The sequence below is a fragment of the Gopherus evgoodei genome, chromosome 4, assembly GCF_007399415.2.
Source record: "Gopherus evgoodei ecotype Sinaloan lineage chromosome 4, rGopEvg1_v1.p, whole genome shotgun sequence".
NCBI classification, from domain to species: domain Eukaryota; kingdom Metazoa; phylum Chordata; order Testudines; family Testudinidae; genus Gopherus; species Gopherus evgoodei.
In genome coordinates this window covers 83,698,950-83,724,353 of record NC_044325.1, presented here as the reverse complement: position 1 = coordinate 83,724,353, position 25,404 = coordinate 83,698,950, and the positions used below count along the sequence as shown (strand labels likewise).

General features: G+C 39.3%; 1 protein-coding gene across 8 annotated transcripts in view; it reads left to right on the top strand.

The window, feature by feature from the left end:
• Positions 1-25,188, top strand: part of C4H11orf74 (chromosome 4 C11orf74 homolog) — a 55,192-nt gene extending 30,004 nt beyond the window's left edge. For 7 of the 8 annotated variants that reach the window (XM_030560014.1, XM_030560016.1, XM_030560012.1 and 4 more), the window contains 5 exons: positions 1,879-2,036; positions 3,055-3,126; positions 4,943-5,009; positions 15,484-15,614; positions 24,536-25,188. In XM_030560014.1, the coding sequence (XP_030415874.1) occupies positions 1,879-2,036; positions 3,055-3,126; positions 4,943-5,009; positions 15,484-15,614; positions 24,536-24,691 (584 nt within the window). In that variant the 3' untranslated portion in view covers positions 24,692-25,188. The remainder of the gene's footprint in view (positions 1-1,878; positions 2,037-3,054; positions 3,127-4,942; positions 5,010-15,483; positions 15,615-24,535) is intronic. The other variant, XM_030560020.1, reaches the window with a different exon arrangement.
• Positions 25,189-25,404: the final 216 nt, after the last annotated feature.

Genomic DNA, 25,404 nt, shown 5'->3' with positions numbered 1-25,404 from the left:
CCTCCAAGAGAACTAACCTTGTTTGAATGCATCCACTTAATCTTTGCACTCAGGAACAAGACCAATACTGGCATCCTACTGACAGTTGTCTGACAAACAGCAAGTGTTTCCTAGTGTAATTGCCCCCATCCAGTGGGTTTTCAGGAATGCTTTGGAAAACCAAAACAGGAACATGACAGTGCAGAGGGTGATCTGCACTCTGCCCTGTAAGCTATCTTGGAGGGATCCCAATAAGCACTCATGCATGTCTCAAATGAGAGGATTCCTTACTAGGGCTACCAAGAAGGAAAGGATGCAGATAAACTAGTACAACAGCTTAGTTGCATACAGACAGGAATGAATATAGTAATTCCCAATTTAGCCTTTAGATGGGTGTCCAATACAGAGTAGAATGCTAACCTTGTCCCATGGGGTTCACATAATACCTATGGTGTCTCTTCTAGTCTGTTCTTTTATGAGAGGGCTTGTAGATTGCTGTGGCCAGATCTCAGTCCCTGAGATATGTCACTGGGGCCCCTCCACATTGTACCCCAATTATCCAGTTATAGCATTTGCCTCCTGCCTCCTTCCTGCCAGCTGCTGCAGTGTGGGTTACAGTAGGCTACAAGCCCACCCCAGAATCTCTTGTCTGTATGTCCTAGGACCTAGACAAGCAGAGCTAGCAGAAACATTGTCCATAAAAGTGCTTAAGTTCCCCAATCCTGTTGTCCTGGGAGACTTCAAACACCCACAGTAGCAATGACACTGACGAAGAAATCTCAGTGCCATATTTCTTCTCTAGCCACCATGGGATTCTTCCAGACACATACATTAGGGTAGAAGCTTGACCTGGCCTTCATGCTAGAGGAGGAGATAGGAGGTAGGAGGTACGAGAATTACTCCTATCTTGTATGGCAAGAAGATGCTCCCACAGTATAGGAATATGAAGGAGGAGAGGGAAGTTACTTAGTACAGTGGTTCTCAAACTAGGATCGCTGTTTGTTCAGGGAAAGCCTCTGGCGGGCTGGATCGGTTTGTTTACCTGCCGCGTCCTCAGGTTTGGCTGATCGCGGCTCCCACTGGCTGCGGTTTGCTGCTCCAGGCCAATGGAGCCCTAGTTTGAGAACCACAGACTTAGTATATTGTGTGGGAGATAGCTTTCTGGGTGCAGGGAGCAGCATGAGAAATGGCCAGTGGAATTTTGTGAATACAGCTTCCACAGTTGTGCATGTAAATGTGTTAGATTATTGAAAGTAGACATATAGTTGCTGGACTGTGTTCTGGTGTTGAGGAGCAGGAGTCACATTCTGGTCGGAGTTATATTGATGTAAATCTGACATAACTCTGTTAAATGCAGTTACTCCAGATTTCACTGGTATCACAGAAGATTCTGGTTCTATCTGCACTGGTGTTTACTTGTCAAGTGAGGGCACGTGCACAAGTGCATGCCATTTTGCACAGCATATACATGGTGGCCAACCTGTGAATAAGTACCCCAAAGTGTTTAAATGAAGAACAGAGTAGCAACCTTCATTAGGAACTGGGCTTTTGTCTTTCTGTTTTTCATTCATTGTGTTATTTTTATCTAGTTTTCTGTACAACATATGAGACTGCATGATAGCAGTGAGTACTTGAAGAACAAGGGCAAAAGGAACTTACTGTGTTTTACATATACAAAATGTTTATTCAATTTTATGAAAAAGACCATGCAATACATGCCACAAAATGCATGTATCTTAAGCTCCGAGTATGAATGGAAAATGACATTGAATAGACAAAAGAAGCAGTTATAGTAATAACGCTTGTTCCAACAAGATACAATGTGCATTTGTTATGCATCTTTCTTTTTTCTTGGAGGGTGTATTATGTTTTCTAATGCACTATGATTTCTCCCTGCAGAAGAGGTGAAAATGAAAAGCCGAGTATCTGAAATGAATTCCATAGAAAATACATTTTCAATGCTTGAGTTGTCAAACAGAAATAAACAGAATGTCTCTCCTGTAAGAAACAAAGAGCCATCAGTGTCTCTCTCATCACAGACTGTGGATGAAGACCAGGTAACGAGACTGGCATCAGTCCACAGAGGCAAACATTAAATTAAAGAGAAGACAGGCAAAAATATTCATGCATGGAGAGGAAGAGGCTCTCTTCTGGCTCTAAATGCCCTTAGAGGGTGAAGTAGAGGAGATGCACTGGCTGAGTGGTAGTGACTGAAGGCAATATCTGATCTGAAGCAGATTCTGTAGAATCCTATATAAGGTGTGGGAGGCAGGGAACATGAGGCACTTGAGGGGAACACGCCAGCCATTTGCTCTACCTGTAGAGCAGCTGTAATATACAGGGATGGTCAGGCTTCTGCAGGGATCATAGTCCTGTGTGAATGAAACTCAGATAGGAGTTTTAAAAGAATCACAGCCTTTCAGACCCTTGTATAATACTACTGATAACAGAAACTTTGTGCTGTTTCTCTCATCAAGAATATGGTTCCATCTTTGCCTAAACTGCCTTTCGGTCTCTTGTCTTAGCCACTTGGGAACTGGCTTTGTGCCTTGTAAAGCATGATGAGACCTCCGCTATTTCTTAGTTAATAGAATAGCCTAATATTTATCGTTGTTGCTATAGAACAAAAGTTTCAGGCACGATTGCACATTTTTATCATAGTAGTAGTTTAAAAAACAAATCCAGTAATAACTGGATGCACTGGGAACATTGCTCCAGTAATAGCAAAAAGCATTCATAATGCAATGAAATGGCTGCTGTAACCTTTACACCTGCCTTTGGGAAAAGAACAGAGAGAACAACTGCCATTGAAAATATTGCTTCTGTTCTAAACACTGGTGTTGTGCTTATTTTGATTGCTCATTGTGTTTCTCCATTGGACCTAGTTTGGATATATTTATGATGCTATTCCCTAACCTCTGTTCAGAAACCATTTCATTCACTCTTTTTTTTTTTTATTCCACATACATTTTAAAGGACCCAAACATGCAGCCCTTTTGCAAATGTAAATCAGTGGGACCTTTGAATGTGATCTGTATTCTTGCTTCATTTTAATGCACGTAAATATGTCTGCAGATAATGATGGGTGAAAGCTGGAAAATTGGCTGCTCTAACCAAGGTGACCTCAGTCTGGCAAGAAGAGTGAAGGTAAGATTTGCTTCAGTGCTCTTCAGGGTAGGAATTATAAGCAGAACACATCTAATCTCTGTCTCATGCACTGATTTACAAATTATTTTACTTGGGATGGGAAAAGTGTCTGGAAATACAATGTTTGCTTCCACGATCATTCTGAGGGAAGGAAGAACTCTAGCAGCACCATCTGACCAGTTTTTTTCTGTTAATAAGTTTGTACCTTTAATATGATGTAAAAGTGTCCTCTTTGTAAGGGCTTAAATTGCAAGGGGCTGGTTGGAGGGATCGGTCTTGAACTGGATGAGATAATTTAACCTTTTGCATCTCTAATTTCTCTGTGGTTCTGTGCTGTAAACTCAGTGCAATATGTGGCAACTCTCCAACTCAGCAATGCTACTTCAAAGGAGAATAGTACAGCTGTGCTCCGGTGTTTACTCTGGTTACCAGTTCACTTCCAGTTGTAGTTCAAGATGCTCATTTTGACCTACAAATCCCATTCGGGATTGCGTCTCCTCCCTTCTTTTAACCTAAGACCTGAGGTCAGTTGAGATGCTCTACCTGACAATCCCTGAATATGTTTGTCTGCGAGTTGGGGGAAAGGCATTCCCAATGTATGGTTTCGACTGTGAAAGTTACTCCCCACTTTGCTCCTACTGAGCTCAGATTCATTGACATTCATCCCATGTTGCCAGGGCAATCCATTTTTCCAGGCTTTTTCTAAAAGGGCTTGGTTGAGTGGAATGGGTGGGGAAGGTCTCAGTTTTTTAGCATGAGGTTGAGTCACTTTGAGATTTTTTTGTAATGTGTGTGTAGAGACTAGACTGTTCATATGTTCAGAGTTGCAGATAGGCACGTTGTTTATTAGCATAGTTTTCTACATCTTTACTCTAAGAAAAGCAAGTTCCAAGCCCAAGGAGGAAAAGTTTCTTGTCATTTCTCTTGTATATGTTATGTATTTAATCAATGAACTCATTTTATCATTTATAGGCACTTAGGAGGGAATTCTATTTTGAATTGTTAAGAAGGTCTCATTGGGACAGAGGACTTTTTCTGGCCCTCTACACCCATCAGCACAGAGGGTGAACTTAGTGAGTGAAATTTTGTCAAGCCTTATGTAGGCAACGCTTGTGGGGAGAATCTTTGTGCCCTCTCCCACTATGCACCCGTGGAGAATTTTAATGATAAAGCAATATTCTTACAAAACACTTTAAATACGCCTAAGACATTTTTAAACTACCATTGTTAAGGCTAAAAAAAATAACAAAAACCCTCCTGATTTAAGTCTGAAAAAAATTCAAGTAAGTTGTTTCTTTGCTTTTTTCACTTAAACCACTTGAAAAATGAAACTATAATGGTCAGTTTCTCTTTTGTTTAGAGTCAGTTTCACTTTCTGGGTCTCAGGCAGTGGATTCCCAAGACTGCAGAGTAACATTTGTCTCTTATTCCATTTACAAAGAAAAATGTTTTTACATTATTGTAAGTTATGAAAACATTGCTATTCAAATTAGGCATAGTAGAATTTATGAAATCTATTTTTCTCCTCCCCAAAACCTAAAGTTGATACAAAACTGTTTGTCAATGTTTCTTTAACTACTTTTAAAAATACAGGAAGTATACCAAACATTTCTTTCTTTCTAATAATAATAATAATAATAATAATAATAATAATAATTTTAATAAACTTTCAAACTCCTGTAAAAGCTACAAAGGGAACCGAGAAACTGATGTTAACAGTCATAATTTTTGCTTTGCTCCAAGTTGTAGTGAGAACAATGGAAAGAATAGATTTAATTTTATTTGTTCAATCTTTTGGTTTTGGGTCTTTTTACAGGTGGACAATTACTTGGAGTTGGAAGATTTTGACACAGATGATGAATTCGGTCAAGGGACATATAGTGGTATGTTTCTTTTCTTTCACTCTTGTGCTTGCTCTCTGTCTCTAACTCAAAATGTATGCATTTTCCTTCCTCTTTAGATTCTGAATCAGGCTGTGGTTAGGAAAAAATAACTCATGCCTTCACTCTGGAAGAGAATATTGAAATAATTTCTTTATCCAAGGTTGTGAGCAGTTCAGTACAAGTAACAGCCTAAGATTTATTATTCTGGCTCCTGGTGAATGGTATTTTTTGATAACTGTTCCTGAATTTTTGTCCACATTTTTATTTTAATCATTCTTATTCTTGCAAAATTTTTCAACAAGGCTACCAAGAGATGCAGAATCCTGAAGTTCTGTCTGTTTTTACTGTGGAAAAACAATTTCACTCAAATGTGGACCCATGTTCACTATAAATATTTCATCATAGTGTTAACATTTCACAAAGTTGGACCCATTTTGAATTTGTAGAGACATGTCCCACAAAATTGCAAATATTTCATTGCAGATATTTCATGCACTTATAATAATTTTAACCTCCTCCCCTCAAAAAAAATCCTACAGGTGAAATTCTGCCAGAGTATATTCTAGATACTTTTGTGTCGCCTACCACCCACCATTACCACTGTGCTTCAGAGCACCTTGCACAGTCTTTAAGAGATTTATCCTCACAACACACCTGTGAAATAGGAAAGTGCAGATGGGAAACTGAGGCACAGATTGACCACACAGCAATTAAACACTTGTGGCTGGCCCAGGCCAGCTGACTCAGACTCGTGTGGCTGTAAAATTGCTGTGTATAGACATTAAGGTTTGGGCTGGAACCTGAGTTCTGGGGCCACAAGAGGGAGGAGGGTCGCAAAGCCCAGGCTCCATCCCAAGCCTGAACATCAAAAATTGTTTAGCCCTGCAGCCTGAGTCCTGTGAGCCTGAGTCAAATGACCCCAAGCCAGCTGTGTCTGTCCAACGGCTCTTTTATTCCAGCGTAGGGATACCTTAAGTGTCTTGCCTAAGATCACGCAAAGAATCTGTGGCAAAGTATGGACTTGAATGGAGGGCTCTGAGTCCACAGTGAGTGCTCTGACTGCTTGACTACCCTTCACGTCCCTGTGGGTACAGAGCTTCCATTGAAGCCAGAGAGCCTGCAGGAAAATAGTCAAAGTCTGGCTTTAATTCGCAGAAGAAAGAAAATAGAGAGTTAATGTTTTGTTCTTCACCCCTGGCATTTCAGAACACAGGCTATGAGATTGCTCTCCTATATTAGGCCCGGACAGCAAAGGTTTCTATTCAGTGTGATGATCCTTAGTTCCATCATTTTTCTTTTTATAGATTTCCGGGACTCAGGTCTGAGTACACCTCTCAAATTCTAAGTATATCTGTTAAAGGATTAAAGGTTCCATAGGTGCAGTGAGTTTACTCTCTAGGCTGCTTTTTGACTGGAAACCTGAATTCAGATCTGGTTTATAACACTAGTGAAATGAATTAAGTGATCTTAATCTAATCCATAGTGAACACCTGTTCCTATTTCAGAACAGGTGACAAGGTGATAGGTCTGAAATAATTGGCAGTAGGGCTGTCGATTAATCGCAGTTAACTCACACAGTTAACTCAAAAAAAAAATTAATCGCACTTGTAAACATTAGAATACTAATTGAAATTTATTAAATATTTTGGGATTTTTTTTACATTTTCAAATATATTGATTTCTATTACAACACAGAATACAAAGTGTACAGTGTTAACTTTATATTATTATTTTTTATTACAAATATTTGCACTGTAAATATGATAAAAAAATTGTATTTTTCAATTAATCTCATGCAAGTACTATAGTGCAATCTCTTTATCGCGAAAGTGTAATTTACAAATATAGAGTTTTTTTGTTACATAACTGCATTCAAAAATAAAACAATGTAAAATTTTAGAGTCTACAAATCCACTCAGTCCTACTTCTTGTTCTGCCAATCGCTAAGACAAACGTTTTTATTTACATTTATGGGAGTTACTGCTGCCTGCGTCTTATTTATATGTCATCTGAAAGTGAGAACAGGCTTTCGCATGGAACTTTTGTCGTCGTTGCAAGGTATTTACATGCTAGATATACTAAACATTCGTATGCCTCTTCCATGTTTCATCCACCATTCCAGAGGACATGCTTCCATGCTGATGATGCTTGTTAAAAAAATAATGTGTTAATGTGTTAATTAAATTTGTGACTGAACTCCTTAGGGGAGGATTGTATGTCTCCTGTTCTGTTTTACCTGCATTCTGCCATATATTTCATGTTATAGGAGTCTCGGATGATGACCCAGCACATGTTCATTTTAAAAACACTTCCACTGCGGATTTGACAAAACGCAAAGAAGGTACCAGTGTGAGATTTCTAAAAATAGCTACAGCACTCGACTCAAGGTTTAAGAATCTGAAGTGCCGTCCAAAATCTGAGAGGGACGAGATGTGAAGTATGCTTTCAAAAGTCTTAAAATAGCAACTGTCAGATGTGGAAACTACAGAACTCAAACCACCAAAAAGAAAATCAGCCTTCTGCTGGGGGCATCTGACTCAGGTGATGAAAATGACCATATGTCGGTCTGCTCTACTTTGGATCGTTATCAAGAAAACCCATCATCAGCATGGACACGTGTCCTCTGGAATGGTGGTTAAAGCATGAGGGGACATATGAATCTTTAGTGCATCTGGCATGTAAATACCATGCAACTCTGGCTACAATAGTGCCATCTGAATGCCTCTTCTCACTTTCAGGTGATATTGTAAACAAGAAGCGGGCAGCTTTGTCTCCTGCAAATTTTAACCAAACTTTGTCTGAGTGATTGGCTGAAGTAGGAATAGGTGGACTTGTAGGCTCTAAAGTTTTACATTATTTTATTTTTGAATGCAGTTTTATTTTGTACATAATTCTACTTTTGTAAGTTCAACTTTCATGGTAAAGAGATTGCACTACAGTACTTGTATTAGGTGAATTGAAAAATTCTATTTCTTTTGTTTTTTACCGTCAAATATTTGTAATAAAAAATAAAATATAAAGTGAGCACTGAACACTTTGTATTCTGTGTTGTAATTGAAATCAGTACATTTGAAAATGTAGAAAACATCCAAAAATATTTAAATAAATGGTACTCCATTATTGCTTAACAGCATGATTAATCGCACGATTAATCATGATTAATTATTTTAATCACCTGACAGCCTCATTGGCAGTTCTCACTCATGGCAGGTCCGGCCCTAGAATAGCACAGATGATGGTCAGTAGTGAAGAGCGCTGGCAAAGGTGTATAATAGCTTACACTGAAGCTTCCCACTCTTGCCTAGCTATATGATGCACTATCAGTCATTTTTGTGAGCATTAATCACATACATTTAAAAACACCAAGTTAAACAGATTGCATTTAAAAAGGTTGAAAACTCCAAAAATTCTCATCTGCTTTCCCTGCCTAAATACAGATTTATGGTAGGAATGCAAACCATATTGAGTTAATCTAGCAATTGCTGTTTTTATGGGTGATTATAAAATAATCGTAATGGTCTACCTTCACTACTGCAGATTAAGACTGAGCTAACTACTATCCTTTTATGTGACACTTGATTTAGTTTGCAATAGCTGCTCTCCTCGGCTTTTCCCATGAGAAAACCTTCATTGCCCCTTAATGCAGGAGTAATCCGTATCAACTCTCAGCAATCTTCAGTGTACATAACAACACTCAGGGTTTATACAGTGTAGTATAGCCTTGAAAGCGCTGCACAGATGTGAACTAATTCCTCATAATCTCCTGTGAATAAGGCAAATAGCATCCAGAGTTACAGATGGGGAAACTGAGGCACAGAAGTTAGCTGTATATTGCCTGTGGCAACAGTAGAGACAGTTGTAAAGCTGAGATAGAATTCAGGACTTCTGGGCTCCTGGTCCAGTGCTCTGAGTACTAGACTTCACTGACTGGTTTGTATCTTGTATGTTAAAACCATCCTAATAAGCCTAATGAGAATGAAGGTACTGTCCTCTATACTGTAGAGTACACACCTGTAAAAAGTGTAAATCTTAAACATTAATGAACACAAGCATAATTGATCGCAGATGTTAAAATGTCCCAGGTGAACTAATGCTTTTTTCAGGTGTGTCTTGGAGGAAATCACACTCTTTTCTTTCCTTTTTAAAATTCTGTGTCCAACTAACCTGTCCTTTCAGGGCTGGTTGTAGCTGCTGCTTATGAACAAAAGAATTCATAGAAATACTATGGTCTCTATAAATCAGATCGCCAATATACAAATAAATTGTAGTTATTTTAGTTAGACAGCAGTCTTGCAACTAAAAGCTGGAACTAGTCTTTGAATTGTGGGAATTTGGCATAATAACTAGTTAGCCTTGCAAATCTGATTCCCCAAACCAGAGCTTTAACCCACAGTATACAGACAGCACGTGCATGGTGCACACCATTTAATCTCTCTCTTTCTCATTAAATTTAATCTCTGACTGTAAGTAGCTTAAGGCAACTATACAAAGGATCATAAATTCTCATGGGACATGGAGAAATACTTGGTTTCCACACTGTGGCAGTATGATTAATTTTACATCTAACCTTTTTCAAGAGTGTTGACAAATCATTTTCTGCACTGCTCCAAGAATGACTCAATTACTGGGTCTTCTCGAAGTGAAATGTAAAATAAAATAAAAAAATCCTATATGCATAACATCTATAAAAATCTCAAAATGTGTTAAGGACACAAGTAAATATAAATTCAAAATGATTCTGAGTGCTGGGTGAGGGGAAGAGCATCAGAAATAATACCACTTAGCACTTATTTTGCACTTTTTATATGTAGATCTCAAATGCTTACTCATTTCCCCCATTTCACTGATGGGGAAATGGAAGCACAAAGAGGGGCTTGAGAGATTTGTCCAAAGTCACTAGCAGAGTTTCAAACAGAACCCTCCTGACTTCCAGTTTTAGGGCCTTTTCATAGACCTACCATCTCCAAGTTAAGCTTAAGCTTTCAATATATAACCTTCTGATTTTTAGGGGTTCATGACTTCATGGTAAAAATGCCCTCCACGTATGAGCTCATTGGGACTTAGCATTCTGTAAAAGACAGTCACTGTCACTTCCAAAACCTCTTTTAAAGGTGATGTGCAAGAGAACTAAAGTAAAATGGTGCCTACACACAGAGACATATTTAAATAATCCCAAGAAATAATAAAAGAGCTATAATAGATAATATTTGGATTTAAAGAAATTTTATTGCACGTTGTGATGTCCCACTCCCCAGGACTCACTGTCTTTTAAAATCTCTATGGAAAATTAGTGACTAGGACAAACATTTCCTTGTAATAAGTGATTCAGGGCACATATATGGAAATATTATTTTTTCATTGCTAAGAGCCATTCTCAGGTCATGAGGCATGAGCTGCCACTGCTTCAAATAATTCTTGGCAGTGCAAATTATAATGGTTCTGAGGAACCATTTTGATTTACTGGGGGAATGTTCCACGTACTGTACTGGGATAGGGAACCTAGTGTCTGACTCATCTAGAGCCTGATCTTACCCCATTTAAGTAACTGGGCGTTTTATCATTGACTTAAGTGAGAGCAGGATCAGACCTTAAATACAATGATACCAGTACGAGAGGCCTGTCAATGGGGCTGCTTGTGTGAGTAAGGGTTTGCAGTATTGGGCCTTAGGGCCAGCAGCAAAGAATAATACAGTATCCTGTTGAAACTGCAGGGTAAATGCAGAAGGGAGTAATTTTCTGAGGCCCCAGTTCAGAGCACCATCCCTAATCAGCAAATCACCTAAGTATGTGCTTAAGTAAGGAATTTGCTGAATAGGGATGGATGTAAGCATTTTACGAGTGGGGCCAAATGGTCTAATTTTGATACATTCATATTGAGTAGTACCTTCCTCTGCAAATAGTCCCATTGGAATCAATGTAATTGAAGAGTAACAAACTATTCCACATGTGTAAAGGTATTACAACCTAGCACTAAGCTGGTTTAGGACCACAGGACACTATGGATCTGATATTCAGAGGTGCTGAATACCCACAACTCCAGATGAAGACGAATGAGGGCAGTGGGTGCTCAGTACCTCTAAAAATCAGGCCAGCTATTATCAGTTAACAACCACTTTAATATGTTTTTCTGTGGGTGAAAAGGATCATTACCCATTATTTTGCATAATCCATGCTTTCTTGTTTACATTTTGAACCTATATTTACATGCAATAAAACAGCGTGGGGAACCCGATTCAGAGTAAGTACTGTGAGGTTTTTTTAAAACTTGGAAAAAAATCCATGAATAGCTTGTTGTTCCCAGCCTCTGCTAGTTTTAGCACCACTTCAAGACTGTTTCACATGAGGTAGCTCTTTAGGGCTGACAACCTGACGCTTGAGAATCAGAGGAGATAGGAAAAATGAGCTTTTAAGCTTTCTATTTATTTACCAAACCTCCTGACACCCCCTAGCAAATTTTTTTTGTCAGATGAGTTCTGAAAGTGGTAACCTACTTGGGCCCACTATAGTTAGACATGGTGGGTTGTAATGAAGATATACAGTCAAGACTTGGAATTTCTTCACACTTGTGAGTTCAAACCAGATCCATAACATTAGCATTAGTTTTTTTTTAAGTTTAATTAATATGTCAGTGCTACATAACTACCTAAGAAATTGGCTTATTTAACAGTGTTCACTGATTTAGCAACCACTTGCTGCTGATCCATCATAACACCAAAGACTAAAGATAAGAGAATTGCTCAGTTTCTGAATCTGCCCTGCTATGCTGTGTTGTATGTTACTAGAATCCCAGGATTTCGCAACCACCTCATCCAGGAAGGTGATTCTCCATAGTATTAAGAAAGGTGCATTCCAAATCCATCTTGCTTTTCTGATATCAGTTCCTTCTCAATTATCTCTATCTATATGATGTCATCGGCAGCGTCCAAGGCAATCCTGTTGCTAATTAATCACCACCAGTGACAATGTAATTAGCAGCTTAATTAGGATCATCATCTTCCACTAGTGCTATAGCATTGGGCTAAGCCAGCTGTAAGGTACTGGCTAGATCTTACAGAACTGTACAGTTCCTGTGGAACCTCCCACTGAGAAGGAAGGCTGTCAAGACTCCCTAATTTTAATCTCCAAAGGAGTTTCTTGATGAAACTTTACCAAGGAAAGCAGCATTTACTGATTAGGCTCTCATTTGCTGTCACACAGCCAGGGTACAGAGAAAATGCTCATTTCTGATATGTCTGCTGGCAAACAAAGGTTGATTACCACATTCTTATGGATTGAAAGAAATCTGAAACATTGTTTGCATTGCTAACAAGCTTTAAAAAATTAGGACTGACATCCTGAGTATGACAAAGCACTTCTTGCTAAAAGCAAAAATACATTTCCTTCTGTTGTCCTAATTTTTAAGTGTTGTCTTTTGGAGATTTTGCCAGATGGTTTCATTATGGGGGTACCCCTCCCCTCCACAAATTGGTCTATTGGGAATAAACAGTGACATATTTGTTCTTTATACAGAAATGATCAACGATTTACATCAGGAGGGAATGCTCAGGCAAACCTCCTGCAATAAGTACATTGAGCAAGTGAATTTGAAACAAGTTGGGAGAGATTCCACTATATTTAGATGTTGGCCCACTTCTTCCTTCTGTAGCAAAGGAATAATTTTGATCCCTATGAGTCATAAATGAATGGGTGTGTTCTAGTGAGGTCCGGCAGGGAATGGTTCTTGGTCCTACACAAAAATATAGCTAAATGTAAGTGTATACATCTAGGAACAAAGAATATAGGCCATTCTTACAGAATGGGGTGGGGGGATTGCATCTTGGGAAGCAGTGACTCTGAAAAAGATTTAGCCATCAGGCCCCTCAATCAGCTGAACACAAGCTCCCAGTGTGATGCTGTGGCCAAAAGGGCTAATGTGATCCTTGGATGCATAAACAGGGGAAGCTCAAGTAGGAATAGAGAGGTTATTTTACCACTGTATTTGGCATTAACGGTTACTAGTACCACGGTATTTGCTACTGAATACTATGTCCAGTTGCGGTGTCCACAATTCAAGGATGTTGCTAAATTGGCGAGATTTCAGAGAAGGATCATGAGAATGATTAAAGAATTAGAAAACAAGATTTACAGTGATAGACTCAAGGAGCTTAGTCTATTTAACAAGGAAAAGGTCAAAGGTTGACTTGATTACTGTCTATAAGTACCTATTGTCACAGTTCAGGACAAATTCAACTGTATCTCCCCTCCATAATCCAGCAAGGGCACCAACTTTTAGGTTTCCAGCTCACAGGTATCATGTCTCTTGGGTGGAGACCATGTCTGTCTCCCTCCTGACCAGAGTTTTTCTAGGCTGCTTGGTTCCCTGCCTTCGTTGTGAATTCTCCAGCAAGCCAGACTGCCTAGACTGACCAGCGCTGCACTTTGCTTTGTCTTCAGAGAGCACACAAGCAAACACAGTTATTCTTAATATAAAAGCATTGCAGAGAAAATAATACAAACCACAAAAATACCTACATGCATGCTAATAAGTTTACCAGAGATCATCCCCAATTCTAGTAAGGGCTGTGGCAGGTGTCAGTCCTTTCAACCCTTCCCTAAAACTTGCTCCCTGCCCCCTGGGGAGAAGGTTCTGTCTGTTTGCTGGATCAGGAAGAAGACCCTGAGATACAGTAAACTCCGGCTATTTATCCAAAAGTCCTTTCTTTGTCTGCCACTCCAGATGGTAGTACCTCTCTGCAGGTGTTACAACATGAATAAATTGGTCTAACCAGCCCACTCTCCTCCCCGCTGTTCTTAATTCCTGGAAGACTGTGGTCACCCTCCTTCATGGAATTATATACAATCCCTGGCCCAAAATGATACATATACTTAATATAGTAAGATCTCCCAAAGATCCCACAGAAAATTGCCATATCTAGTACACCTACATGGGAACAAACATTTAATAATCGGTCTTCAATGTAGCAGACAAAGGTAAAACTTGATCCAATAGCTCAAAGTTGAAGTTAGGTAAATTCAAATGGGAATAAGGCATACTTTTTTAATAGTGACAGTAATTAACCACTGAAACCATTTACTAAGGGTCATAGTACATTCTCCATCACTCACCATTTTAAAGTTAAGGTTGGCTCTTTTCCTGAACTATATGTTCTGGGAAGTTCCATGGCCTGTGTGATGTGGGAGGGTAGACTAGATGATCACAGTGATCCCTTCTGGCCTTGTAATTGATGAATAATGGAAGGAGCTTCCTTTGCAGCATGAGGCATGGGTCACTTGAAGGTTTAAACTAGTGTAAATGGTGGAGTCTCTGTAACTTAAAATCTTTGAATCATGATTTGAGGACTTCAGTAACTCAGCCAGAGGTTGCGGTCTATGACAGGAGTGAGTGGGTGTGGTTCTGTGGCAATGTGCCGGAGGTCAGACTAGATCATCATGATAGTTTCGTGGCCTTAAAGTCTATGAGTGGTTGAACATGTCAAGGCTTAGCACACACCTATTAGCAACCTTACCCAGGTTCTTTCTACCTTTCAAAAGACTTTGCCTATCTAATTGACCTGGAGGATGTTCAAATATTATGGAAATGAGAGCCAATACAAACCCCTAAGATACAAAGATTTATGGAGCAAAATACAAAGAAGTTAGGCTGAAAGGTGAAAACTTTAATTCCTCAACTTTCATCTTCTGGCTCATGATTTGAACCTAATTTGAGATCCTAGGGGGGATGAGCTTCAGCTCTTTAATAAAGAAGAGTCCCTTTTACAAAGCCACTATGTATAATTTTGCTGACTTTGATGCAATAAACAATCTTCAGAGGAGAAGCTAGATGAAGCTAGGCCTCCCTGGGACATCCATAACCTAAATAGAGCAATGGGACTATATAAATTCATCTCCTGTCAGCAAAACTGGAAAATGAAGAGATGTGGCTGGATCATTGTTCTCTTGTGAACTTCCCAAGTGCCCCACCACACCCACAAGTCACCCCAAGAAGTCTCTGTCTCCAGGGACAGGCTCCGTCCTATCTAGTTTACAGATGAAGAAACTGAAGTGAAGTGATTTGCCAAAGGTTACCCAGCAGGTCAGAGTTGGGGATAGACCCCATGTTTCCTGTCTCCCAGTCCACTGACCTCTGCACTGGCTCTTGCCTCCTCTTTTGAATAGAGGGACATCCAGACCTAAACTTCCCAAGAGTTTGGGGGTCTCCATGATCTGTGGTTTTTATTTAGCTTATTTGAGAAATTGGGGCCAGTCATCAAGTTCAAATCCAATTTGACTTCCCCAAAGTACAGGCATTTTTTTGATCTGGCTTTTGGTTCAGGACTGCATCTGCTCTAAAGATAAGTACCTGTATTATATTTTGTACAACGAGAAAAGTATAATACAAGTGCTACCAAGTTTCTGAGCTCTGCGAGATTTTAGAGTATGATTTTGCTAAATTATACATTGAGTGGAAGGATTGAGTCAAGTATTTTGTATTCAGCAGGGTCATTAGTGCTTCCAGGAGAGGTGGAGCAGACAGCAACTTGCTATACACCTTCCTTTGATCAGCCTACTAATCTGGAGTTTGGAACCTTGTCAATTACACAACCATCAATCAGCAGAACACAAGAGGTATGAGGTCAGATTTATTTAAACATAGTTTTCTTTTTCCTGAGTGGATTTTAATGCTGTTTCTATGCAGGAACAGAGGGATGTAGAGGGAGCTTTGTGATCCTTGAACTGAGTTAGCAATTTATTTTTAAATATATTAAAAAAAAATTAACAAGTTAAAGTAATTATGCTCTTTGATGGAACAGCTCCTGATTTGTGATGCACTCTGCTGTTGTATAATAAATGAGCTGGTGAAATACATCACTTTTTTGCTTACCTGTAATTTTAGCCAATACATTTTTTTACAATTGGCAAAGCTTACATGCTATTCAAGCAAACCTTTGTAGCTCCTGACCTTTTAACAAAACATTAAGTTACATAAAATGAGGGAACATGTAATTTCCTGTTGGCTTTGACTGTGTTACACTATACAAATTCTTGCTAGGGTGAGTGCAGAAATCCATGTCCCAAATTGCAGCTAGCGAACAATTCCTTTAATGCCACATTAAAATAAAAATAAAACAAAATAGAAAAAAACAAAACAAAAAAGAATCCCTAGAACATACCTTGATCACAGAGTTTATCTTTTGGAAATTATTGTCACTTAGATGCAAGTCAGTATTAGCACTGTCTACCAGGTGAAGTGCAGAGAACTGGACCATGGCATGACAGCAATCAGTATATGTTTTAATTTAAATTGCCCCTTTCTCTCAGAATTTCAGCCCCACTCAAATCAGAAATGTAGGTCTAGAATGCTTGCAGGCTTATTTTAAGTCTTTAAACCTCCTGACAAATCAGCCAGTGTGAACATTAACTTTAGAATAAGGAATTTTTCTGTTGCAGAGGTGGTTTGGTGGTGGTGTGTTTTTGTTTTGTTTTGTTTTGGGGTTTTTTTTGGTTAATCATTATAATAGACGCTGAAATGTTAAGATTGCTTCTGGCTAAAATCAGGCAGCTTTGCTAGTTTCATTTGGTTATTGATATCCTATGAGGCTTAAATCAAGATGATAAAGATGTTTGACTAATGCAGGATTGTTGCTCCTGCATTGCATATGCAGTTTTGCCTGCTGAGCTCAAATGTATTTGATTCTTTGCAATCAATACTAGAAAATACACCATTAACAATTCTGCAGGGAGATGGACTAGATGCTCTAATAGGTCTTTTCCAGTTCTAACGCATATGGTTCTGTGATTAAAACAAAAACCTCTGAATGACATATAACATGGTAGTTAACCTCCATCTTTATACATTTAGAAATATACTTTTTTTACACAAAAATACTATGACATATTGAAACGCATATCCCAGGAGATTAATGTATGGGGACATAAAGAAGAAGGGGGTTGCAAAAATCTCACGTGTTAACAAATGAGTGCTCATGATACTGGAAGCTACAACTTGTGAGAAGTGGATGAAAATCCCATTCACTGCAGCATTTATTTCTATGAGAGGAGCAGTTTGATCATACAGTAGAACCTTGGAGTTATGAACACCAGAGTTATGAACTGACACACCTCATTCGGAACCAGAAGTACACAATCAGGCAGCAGCAGAGACCGCTGCCGCCCCCCCCAAACAAATACAGTACAGTGCCGTGTTAAAAGTAAACTATTTTAAAAAAAGAAAAAGCAACATTTTTCTTCTGCATAGTAAAATTTCAAAGCTGTATTAAGGCAATGTTCAGTTGTAAACTTTGAAAGAACTATAACATTTTATTCAGAGTTACGAACATTTCAGAGTTACAAACAACCTTCATTCCTGATGTGTTCTAACTCTGAGGTTTTACTATCCATAAAATAAACGGAGTGTTATAGGGGACAATGGAAGGGTGTGAAGGTGTGCCAACATGCTCAATGGTTTTCCAGATACAAAATGAAGCTAGTTCCTACCTTAAATTATACAAGTGTTTATGGCCATCCACTTAGACAATATAGTTAGGGGCTAATTTTCAGAGTTGCTGAGCTCCCACAATTCCAATTGAAGTCAATGGGTGATGTGAGTGCTCAATACCTTGATAAACAAGTCCTAAGCTCTTCAGGGCAGGGAACCTGCCATGGGACATGGGAGAAGATTATTTCCAGAGGCTCAAAAGAGCACAAAATCATCTCCATCCCTTCTTTCAACCCAAACATGTCCCAGCCAATCAAAACAGCTGTTGGAGGAGGGCAATAAAATAATGGCCATCTATGCTGTGTTACTGGGATTCGGCTTTTCTATGCCCCACCCCCTAAAAATACTCCAAACCACTAGTATGCTACAGGATGCTGAAGGAGAGTTCATGTCCCTGACATACTGTGTGAGGGATTTGGGAGAACGTGTAGTTTTCATCAAATGGCCATAGTTAATGTGTTTACTGAGGGGAAATTACATGCAAGTGTGCCTAATTGTTAAAGAGATGCTCATCTTCCTGAAAATTATCCCTCTCTCGGATGCAATGAGAACAAGGATGAGCGATTCAGTATCTTGTTCATTTTGGCTAGCAACTTAGCTTCTACTTTCTCTAGTGGTTTTAGGCATGTGTGCTTCTCCTTATAGTAAAAGTACCATGTGCTGTATGAATGCTGTCACAAACTGCAGCTTGTGACAGTGTTACTGCAGGATTTGAGTCCATTACCCTAGAATACTCATATCCCTAGCCCAGACAGCCATCCCTTTCTCGACACCTAACTCATGTCTTTCCTTCAACTCCGCCATCCTTTTTCTCCACCCCGTGTATTCATTTCTGCTTCCCCAGTTCCCTCCTTTCTTGCTCTCTTCCCCCCAGTGTTCTCTAGATGAACATAAACTTTCCATTCCATGATACATATATCCTTTCTTCCCTCATCACCTATCTCTCCAGTTAAAGTATTTATATAGTGCCAATCACTGTGTCATTATTAATTGTTATTATTATTTGTATTATGGTAGCACCTGCAAGATAAAATCCTGTCCTCACTGAAGTCAGGAGCAAAACTCCCACTGATTTCAATAGGTTCACAATTTTACCCATAGTATTGTACCAAGATCAGGGTCCCATCGTGTTAAGTGCTGTACATACCCATAGTAAAAGCAAGAGCTTGCCTCAAAGAACCTCTAGTCTCAAGACAAGACAGACAAAGGGTGAGAGAAAGAAAATGCCCTGTGTCTATGCTGCAAACCCCCCCTGCGGCAGCAAGTCTGATAGCCGAGGTCACCTGACTCAAGGTCGCGTGGCTCTTGCTACAGTGCTAAAAATAGCATTGCAGATGTTCCCTCTCGAATTGGAGCTTGGCTTCTGAGATCCACCCTTCTCTCTGGGTTTCAGAGCCAGGGTTCCAGAGTGGGAATATCTACACTGCTATGTTTAGCCCCTTAGTGTGAGCTGCATGAGCCCGGATCCGTTAAGCTGGGCTCTGAGAATCGTTGCCACAGGTTTGAGGTTTTTTTTCCAGTGTAGACGTACCTATAGGTTAAGTGACTTGTCCAGTGTCACACAGGAAATCTATGGGAAAGGTGTGAATTGAAGCTAGGTTTTCTGATTCCCACCTCAGTGCCTTTACATCCAGACAATCCTTTCTTTCTCCAAGTATCTTAGCTCATCATTACGTTCATGTGTACTCTGCCTACACACATTTTTTCTATCTTTTCCACCTGGGTATTGAGCTGATCAGTTTTCCCTTGAACGTGCAATATATTCAGCAGTGTTTATCTGTGGGGAAAACCCTTTACATAATTTAAACAAGAGAACTGTAGATTGCCCCGAGTTATGAAGAAATAGAGGTTAGGAAGGACAGAATCAAGGCTTTTAGTTCAATGTATCTGCACAGAGATTAAATAAAAAGACACTGAATTGCCAACTATTAATAGACTTTTGAAACTCTCAATTTTAGGGTGTTTTATTTACAACATTACTTTGCAAAGTGGCCTCCAGCACAATGCTCCAGTTATTAATCTGAACATTACATTCTTTCCTCTTTAATTTGGACTTGTGGTAGCTGTGAATGAAAATGATTCTTCCTTCAGCGGTGTCTCCATTTGAGTAAATCATGTGGGCTATCTTAAGAAAACTGGCAGTTCTCTGATAGAGCATAAATTCTATTCCCAGAGATCTTCCAGAAAAGATTTCAATTAGATGTTAAATAAGACATACACATATTTCTCTCAGCTCCTTAGGCAAAAATAACAAGATAATAACTTGATTGACTCTTGTTTTTGTTCAGCTGAGAGGGATTCAGTGGTCCGTAGCAGAATTTTTTCCTTTTTAAATAAATCAGAATTTCAGTTTGCAATCTAAAGGCCTTTGGACTGATTTCCTTTATACGAGGCTGAAATGAACTAATACTTGGGAGAAGATAAAAAACAACCAAACCCACTGCTTTCAACGCTGATGAAGATGAGATGAAGCACACAAATAGACATACAACTGAACTAGACTTTTTGAAACTTGCAATGAGGAGATAACAGAGTGAAGTCTGGTGTGGTCTACGCTTATATCCAATTTCATTTGGAATTACATGTACATTTTTCTTTTTTACAAACCCTTTTCCATTACACATCTGCATGTTCATGAAGTGGTTTAGTTAAATGCAAATCAAGACAAGGTCATAGTGCTGAATGTGTATTCTCAATACCGTAATAGCTTTGGTGCAGAGGTGACAGATTTGATTTTGTAGAACTGCTACAAAGGTTTATGGCAATCTGAAGTTTTCTTAATTTAATTACCTGTAATCATGGTATCAGACACTATTACAGCTAGAGCAAATGGAAAAACATTTTGAGATTAAATAATACTTTATAGGGTTTGTTTTTGGATTTTTCTTTCAAGTGAACACTTAGACAATTAAGTTAGATCACTGTTAGATCTTAAGGGCATCATCCATGGCATCGTATTTTAACAGGCTTCTCCTGGGAGAATTAGTGGAATGGGTACTGAGTGAGTTGAGGGAGTAGGACTTTAGTTTTGGTGGGTCAAGAGAACCTGTATGTGGATATTGACTCTTTATTGAATTGAGCTTTATTTGAATATTGTTTATAAAAAAACATTCTGCACCTAAGATTTGACCCAAAGCACACTTAAATCAATAGAAAGACTTTCAGGAGTTAGACAGGTACAGCTGATGAAAGGATATTAAACAAATCAAGACACATAAATACCATCCGTGCTGTCTGTTCAGTTCTAGAGTCAGTAGTTTTAGCTTTTGCAGAAAACAAGGTTTTTGGCAGCAACACTAATCCTGGCAATGGAGCCACAGTTACTGACCTTCTGCAGATCCGGAATCTGATCCATTCCTTACTGAAGTCAGTGGGACGACTCACGTGCAGGATCAGACTCTTATTTCCTAATTGTAAGTCTGTTCAGCACAAGAAGGGTGATGAAATTTAAGTCATTTGCATAGAACAGAAATATAGAAATTGAACTTCCGAAAGTGCATCCAAAAAGTGAAGGGAAAGCATTCTAATTCTTCCAAAGAGACTTAAAGCTAAGTTAATGCTAGTCAGACTCATTGAGACCTGGAAGATTCTACTCCCACATATTTAATGTTGTGCATTTCCTTTGGGTTTTTTTCCAGCAGATTTTGCAAACTGGAGTGTAAATATTTTTGATTGTAAGCCATCCCCTCCTCCTGCCACTAAAACAAAACAAAACAAGAGTCATGCTTCAACATAATGAGGGTACACTCAGTACTGCATTATTAGCTCTGCACCATCAAAAAAACCTCATTAAAATGATCATGAGTGCTTCTTAGCCTTGTGACTAAAATCAAGTGTAGAGTATGATCAGTTTAATATCTACTGTATGATCAAAACCTACTCTTGCAGGAGGTGGATCTGGTGATTTTACAGATCTTTTCTATATCTAACTCTACTGGCTATGATTTATTATGTGAGATTCATTGTGGCAGTGTGACCTCTTGCATAATCTCAGCAGAAATCCCATGGGATAATGTGACTCCTAAATTGAGTAGCTAATGAACACAAGTGTGAATTTTAAATATGGGCTAGAGTGATTTCCTCTTCTTTTGAGGAAGTCTCATTTTCCAGGATTATCCCCAAAGTGATCCTATGTTTTTAATCCTAGCTCACTGATGGATGTTTGTGAGTCTCAAAATAAATTTCAGAGACTCGTAAATATTGTTGAACTATGACCCAGTGACGTTTTGACGCAACAGGATGACGCACTACTTTGTCTTTATGCTATGATTTAAATGTCACTTTCCCTTGATGTACAAGCCTGTTACATTGTACAGTCCTAATTGGAAATTCCAGTTAGCTCCATTAGAACCCTTCAATAGGTCTTTATTGAATTCTGCTGGACTCTGTTGATTTCAGGTAAATTACAAGTTTGCACTGAAACTAGTAGTCCAGTAGACCTGTTACTGTGTTTCAAAACTTTGTTGCCAACTAGAATGAATAGGAAGCAGGAGTATTCTGAACAGTAATTTCCACTTGATGGCAATTCCTAATAAGACCTTGAGGATTTTACAGCTTTCATCTGTATGCAAGAAACAAAAAAGAGCTAAGATTGGATTTCATGCTATGACATAGAATTTGTAGCAGTTTTCTCACATCAGCTTCCATGCCTGCTTTCACTTCAGCAGCCTGAAAAGCTGCTCATCCTGCAAAGCCATTGATGTAAGATCTTTAAATACCATGATAATCAAAATCAATTTTCATTCCAAAAGGTAGAAAACTGATGCAAAAGGTTGTCAATTTAGGTGGTCCTGTGAACTTCAAGGGAATATGGAGGCAGGGGACCGGGGGTAGAGGTAGGGCTAACACTTTCCGCACCAGGATTCTGTAATGTAAGAGATCTAAGGTAAAGGCCAGACATTTTCTTCTATAGACTACAATTTAATGAACTTATTTGAGGAAAAATAGGTGGATTATAGTAGAAAACTATGTGTGCCTGCTTCACGTTACATTTTACTGCTTCTGCCAAGGCCATTGTTGATACCAGATTTTCTGTCATGAAAGTGCGAGTGACAAAAGTTAATAATAGCATCACAGGAATTAGAAATAGGAAAGATCTATGACTGTGAGGTCATCTGGTCAACCCTCTCGCCAGTACAAAATTGTTCTCTTGTGCTTTGTCTGGTCTTATTTAAACTGACTCAAGAGATGGGGCAGTCCCCATGGGAGACTGATTGGCAGTGTAATAAAGCTCATGCTCAGGAAATTGTTCCTGATATTCCACTCACATTTTCCCATTAATTTTACCCAATTGCCCCTTGTCACACCTCCCTTGAACAATCCAAGGTGTTACCAGTTGATGAAAAAACCTCAACCCCAGTGTGCATATAGTAAGATGTTGAGCACCTGGCAGAAAGCTGCATGTTACACAAACTCAAGTGGAAAACAGAAAACAGAGCAAAACAAGTCTAGACTGAGATTTTCAAAGGTGCTCAGGGGATTGAGGCACACATCTTTTTTCTGTTTTGCACTCAAGCTGGTGTAAATGCTGATTTGTGCCACACTCTTGATATTTTTGACTTGTGAATTCTGAAGTGTTCCATCACATGCAAAGCATTTGGGGCTCAATCTTGCAAAATGATCTGATCCAGTACAGCACCTAAATGCTTAAATGCTTTGCTTGAGTGGGGCAGGAGTGTTCAGCACTTTGTAGCATAGATTTCTTGATGCTCAAGAAAAAAACATCTTACTAATAATGAATTGTCTATGATTATTGAAGCCCCATAGGGTTGTCTACACTGTTCACTGAGGCGCGGTTCTGACTCAGGTTAGAGTCCAAGCCCCACTTCTGTCCACACACAAATCAGTCTGATCTGGGTCAGCAAGCACTCAGGTCCTGAGAACTAGGGCCCTGCCTGTTGGATGGATCAGAGCCGAGTCTCCTTGTGACTTGGGTCGAAGCCCTTAGCAGTGTGGATGCAGCTTGAACCACAGTCTTGAGTCAGAAGGTCTGTGTAGTACAGTGTGGAACATGTTAGCCCAACTGTGAGACCCAGGTCCAGCAACTATAAACCCAGGTTTACAAAGCAGTGTGGATGCTCAGGCATGGGGTTGGAAACAACAAGTCCACAAACAAACCTAGGTGCCACGCGCCCGGGTTTACAGTGCAATGTAGACCTACCCATAGACGTATTATGCTAAATTGAGCAAAGCGCAGGGAACAATCCTGTACTGGTGGATAGCAGGGAGGATGTAAAAGGTGTGCTAACAAGATGTCCCCATCTGTAATTTCTAGGATTATCTAGTGTCTTATTGAAAACATTTTATGCTATGGTCCCTCTGCTTGCCCTTATTAATATGCAGCCTTTAAAATATTATGATTTACTTATTTATCTTATTTATAAATTGTGCCAACTGAAATCTTTTCCAAACACATTTATAATTAAAAATATTCAATGCAGCATGTGTCAGCTGACCCAATACTGACTAATCTGCAATACTGTACCTCCTATCGACCAAATAATCCATTGCACACACACCTCTGCAAGCAACTTCTTTGGTTAAAGGAAACAGACCTTGCAGTGATTGAATAACTGAAAATTGATTATGCTTCTTTGCTCCTTATAGACATTCCCGTTGCTACAAAATGTAGTATCAGTTGAGTAAACAGCACTTAAAACTAGCCAAAATCTTAAAGTTGTGGGACCTATCCTTGCAACTTAATGTAGCTCTACCTATTTTTTCCGTATCCTCACAACCCTGCTGCTACAAGTGGTGGAAATGTAATAGATGTGTGCAAGGGAGGTTTTTTGATTCCTTGCCTTGAGCAAAAATTAGTTAATGATATTCATTCCGATACAGTATGGTACAAATGGGGCACATTAAATGGCTTAAATTAGGTCAAATTGAATAACTGAATTTATTCTTTTACTTAAAAACAGCTTAATCAGCTGAGAGTGCTGGAGTCTAAAAAGTAGTTTAATTAAATATTAATCAGGAGTTTATGTTTTGAGCTTCTTTATCATTACTTGCTGCTGTTTTATTTATATTGCTGTATTTTTCCCTGTTGCAGCTATGTGGGGATGAAGTTCAGCTGTTCTCCCTTGATGAAGAATTTGACTATGACAGTGTGCCATTGACCCCCAAGTTCTCTGAGTCTGAGATGAAGGCCATTATAAACTTATCTGAACATAAAAAAGTAAGGATCGGCCTTAAGTCTGAAGACTGAAGCTGATGGACCTTGCTGAACATTCTCTGTTATTCAGCTGGAAAAATATTTGTAAGGGGAAAATCCAACTCCCTCTTCTACAATCGTAGAGGGCTCTTTTGCAATGAAGCCAGCGTGGGCCTGTCATAGAACCTGTGGGATGTTCATATACTCCAGTGTCTCTCAAAATTTTGTATTGGTGACCCCTTTCACATAGCAAGCCTCTGTGTTCAACCCCCTCTTATACATAAAACACTTTTTCATATATTTAACACCATTATAAATGCTGGAGGCAAAGTGGGGTTTGGGGTGGAGGCTGACAGCTCATGACCCCCCATGTAATAACCTTGCGACCTCCTGAGGGGTCCTGACTCCCAGTTTTAGAACCCCTGATAAACCCTGCGCAGCACTGGGCTGAAGTAGCCTCTGCGTAGTAGTAGTATATATTATTTGTATTACTGTAGTGCCTAGGAGCTCTAATCATAGATCAGGACCCCATTGTGCTAGCTGCTCTTCAAACACAGAACCAAAAGGTGGTCCCTGTTCCAAAGAGCTTACAATCTAAACATAGCAGCTCCACCGCCTCTCTCTCTGCCCCCTTTACATATCCCTAGAGCAACTTGCCTAGGTACTCATACTGGATGCTGGGGTCTGGATTGATTACTATATGCATACAATTCCTACATATATCAGTGGGTTTTGAAAGACTTAAGCCCTGGTTCTCAGCCCCAGTT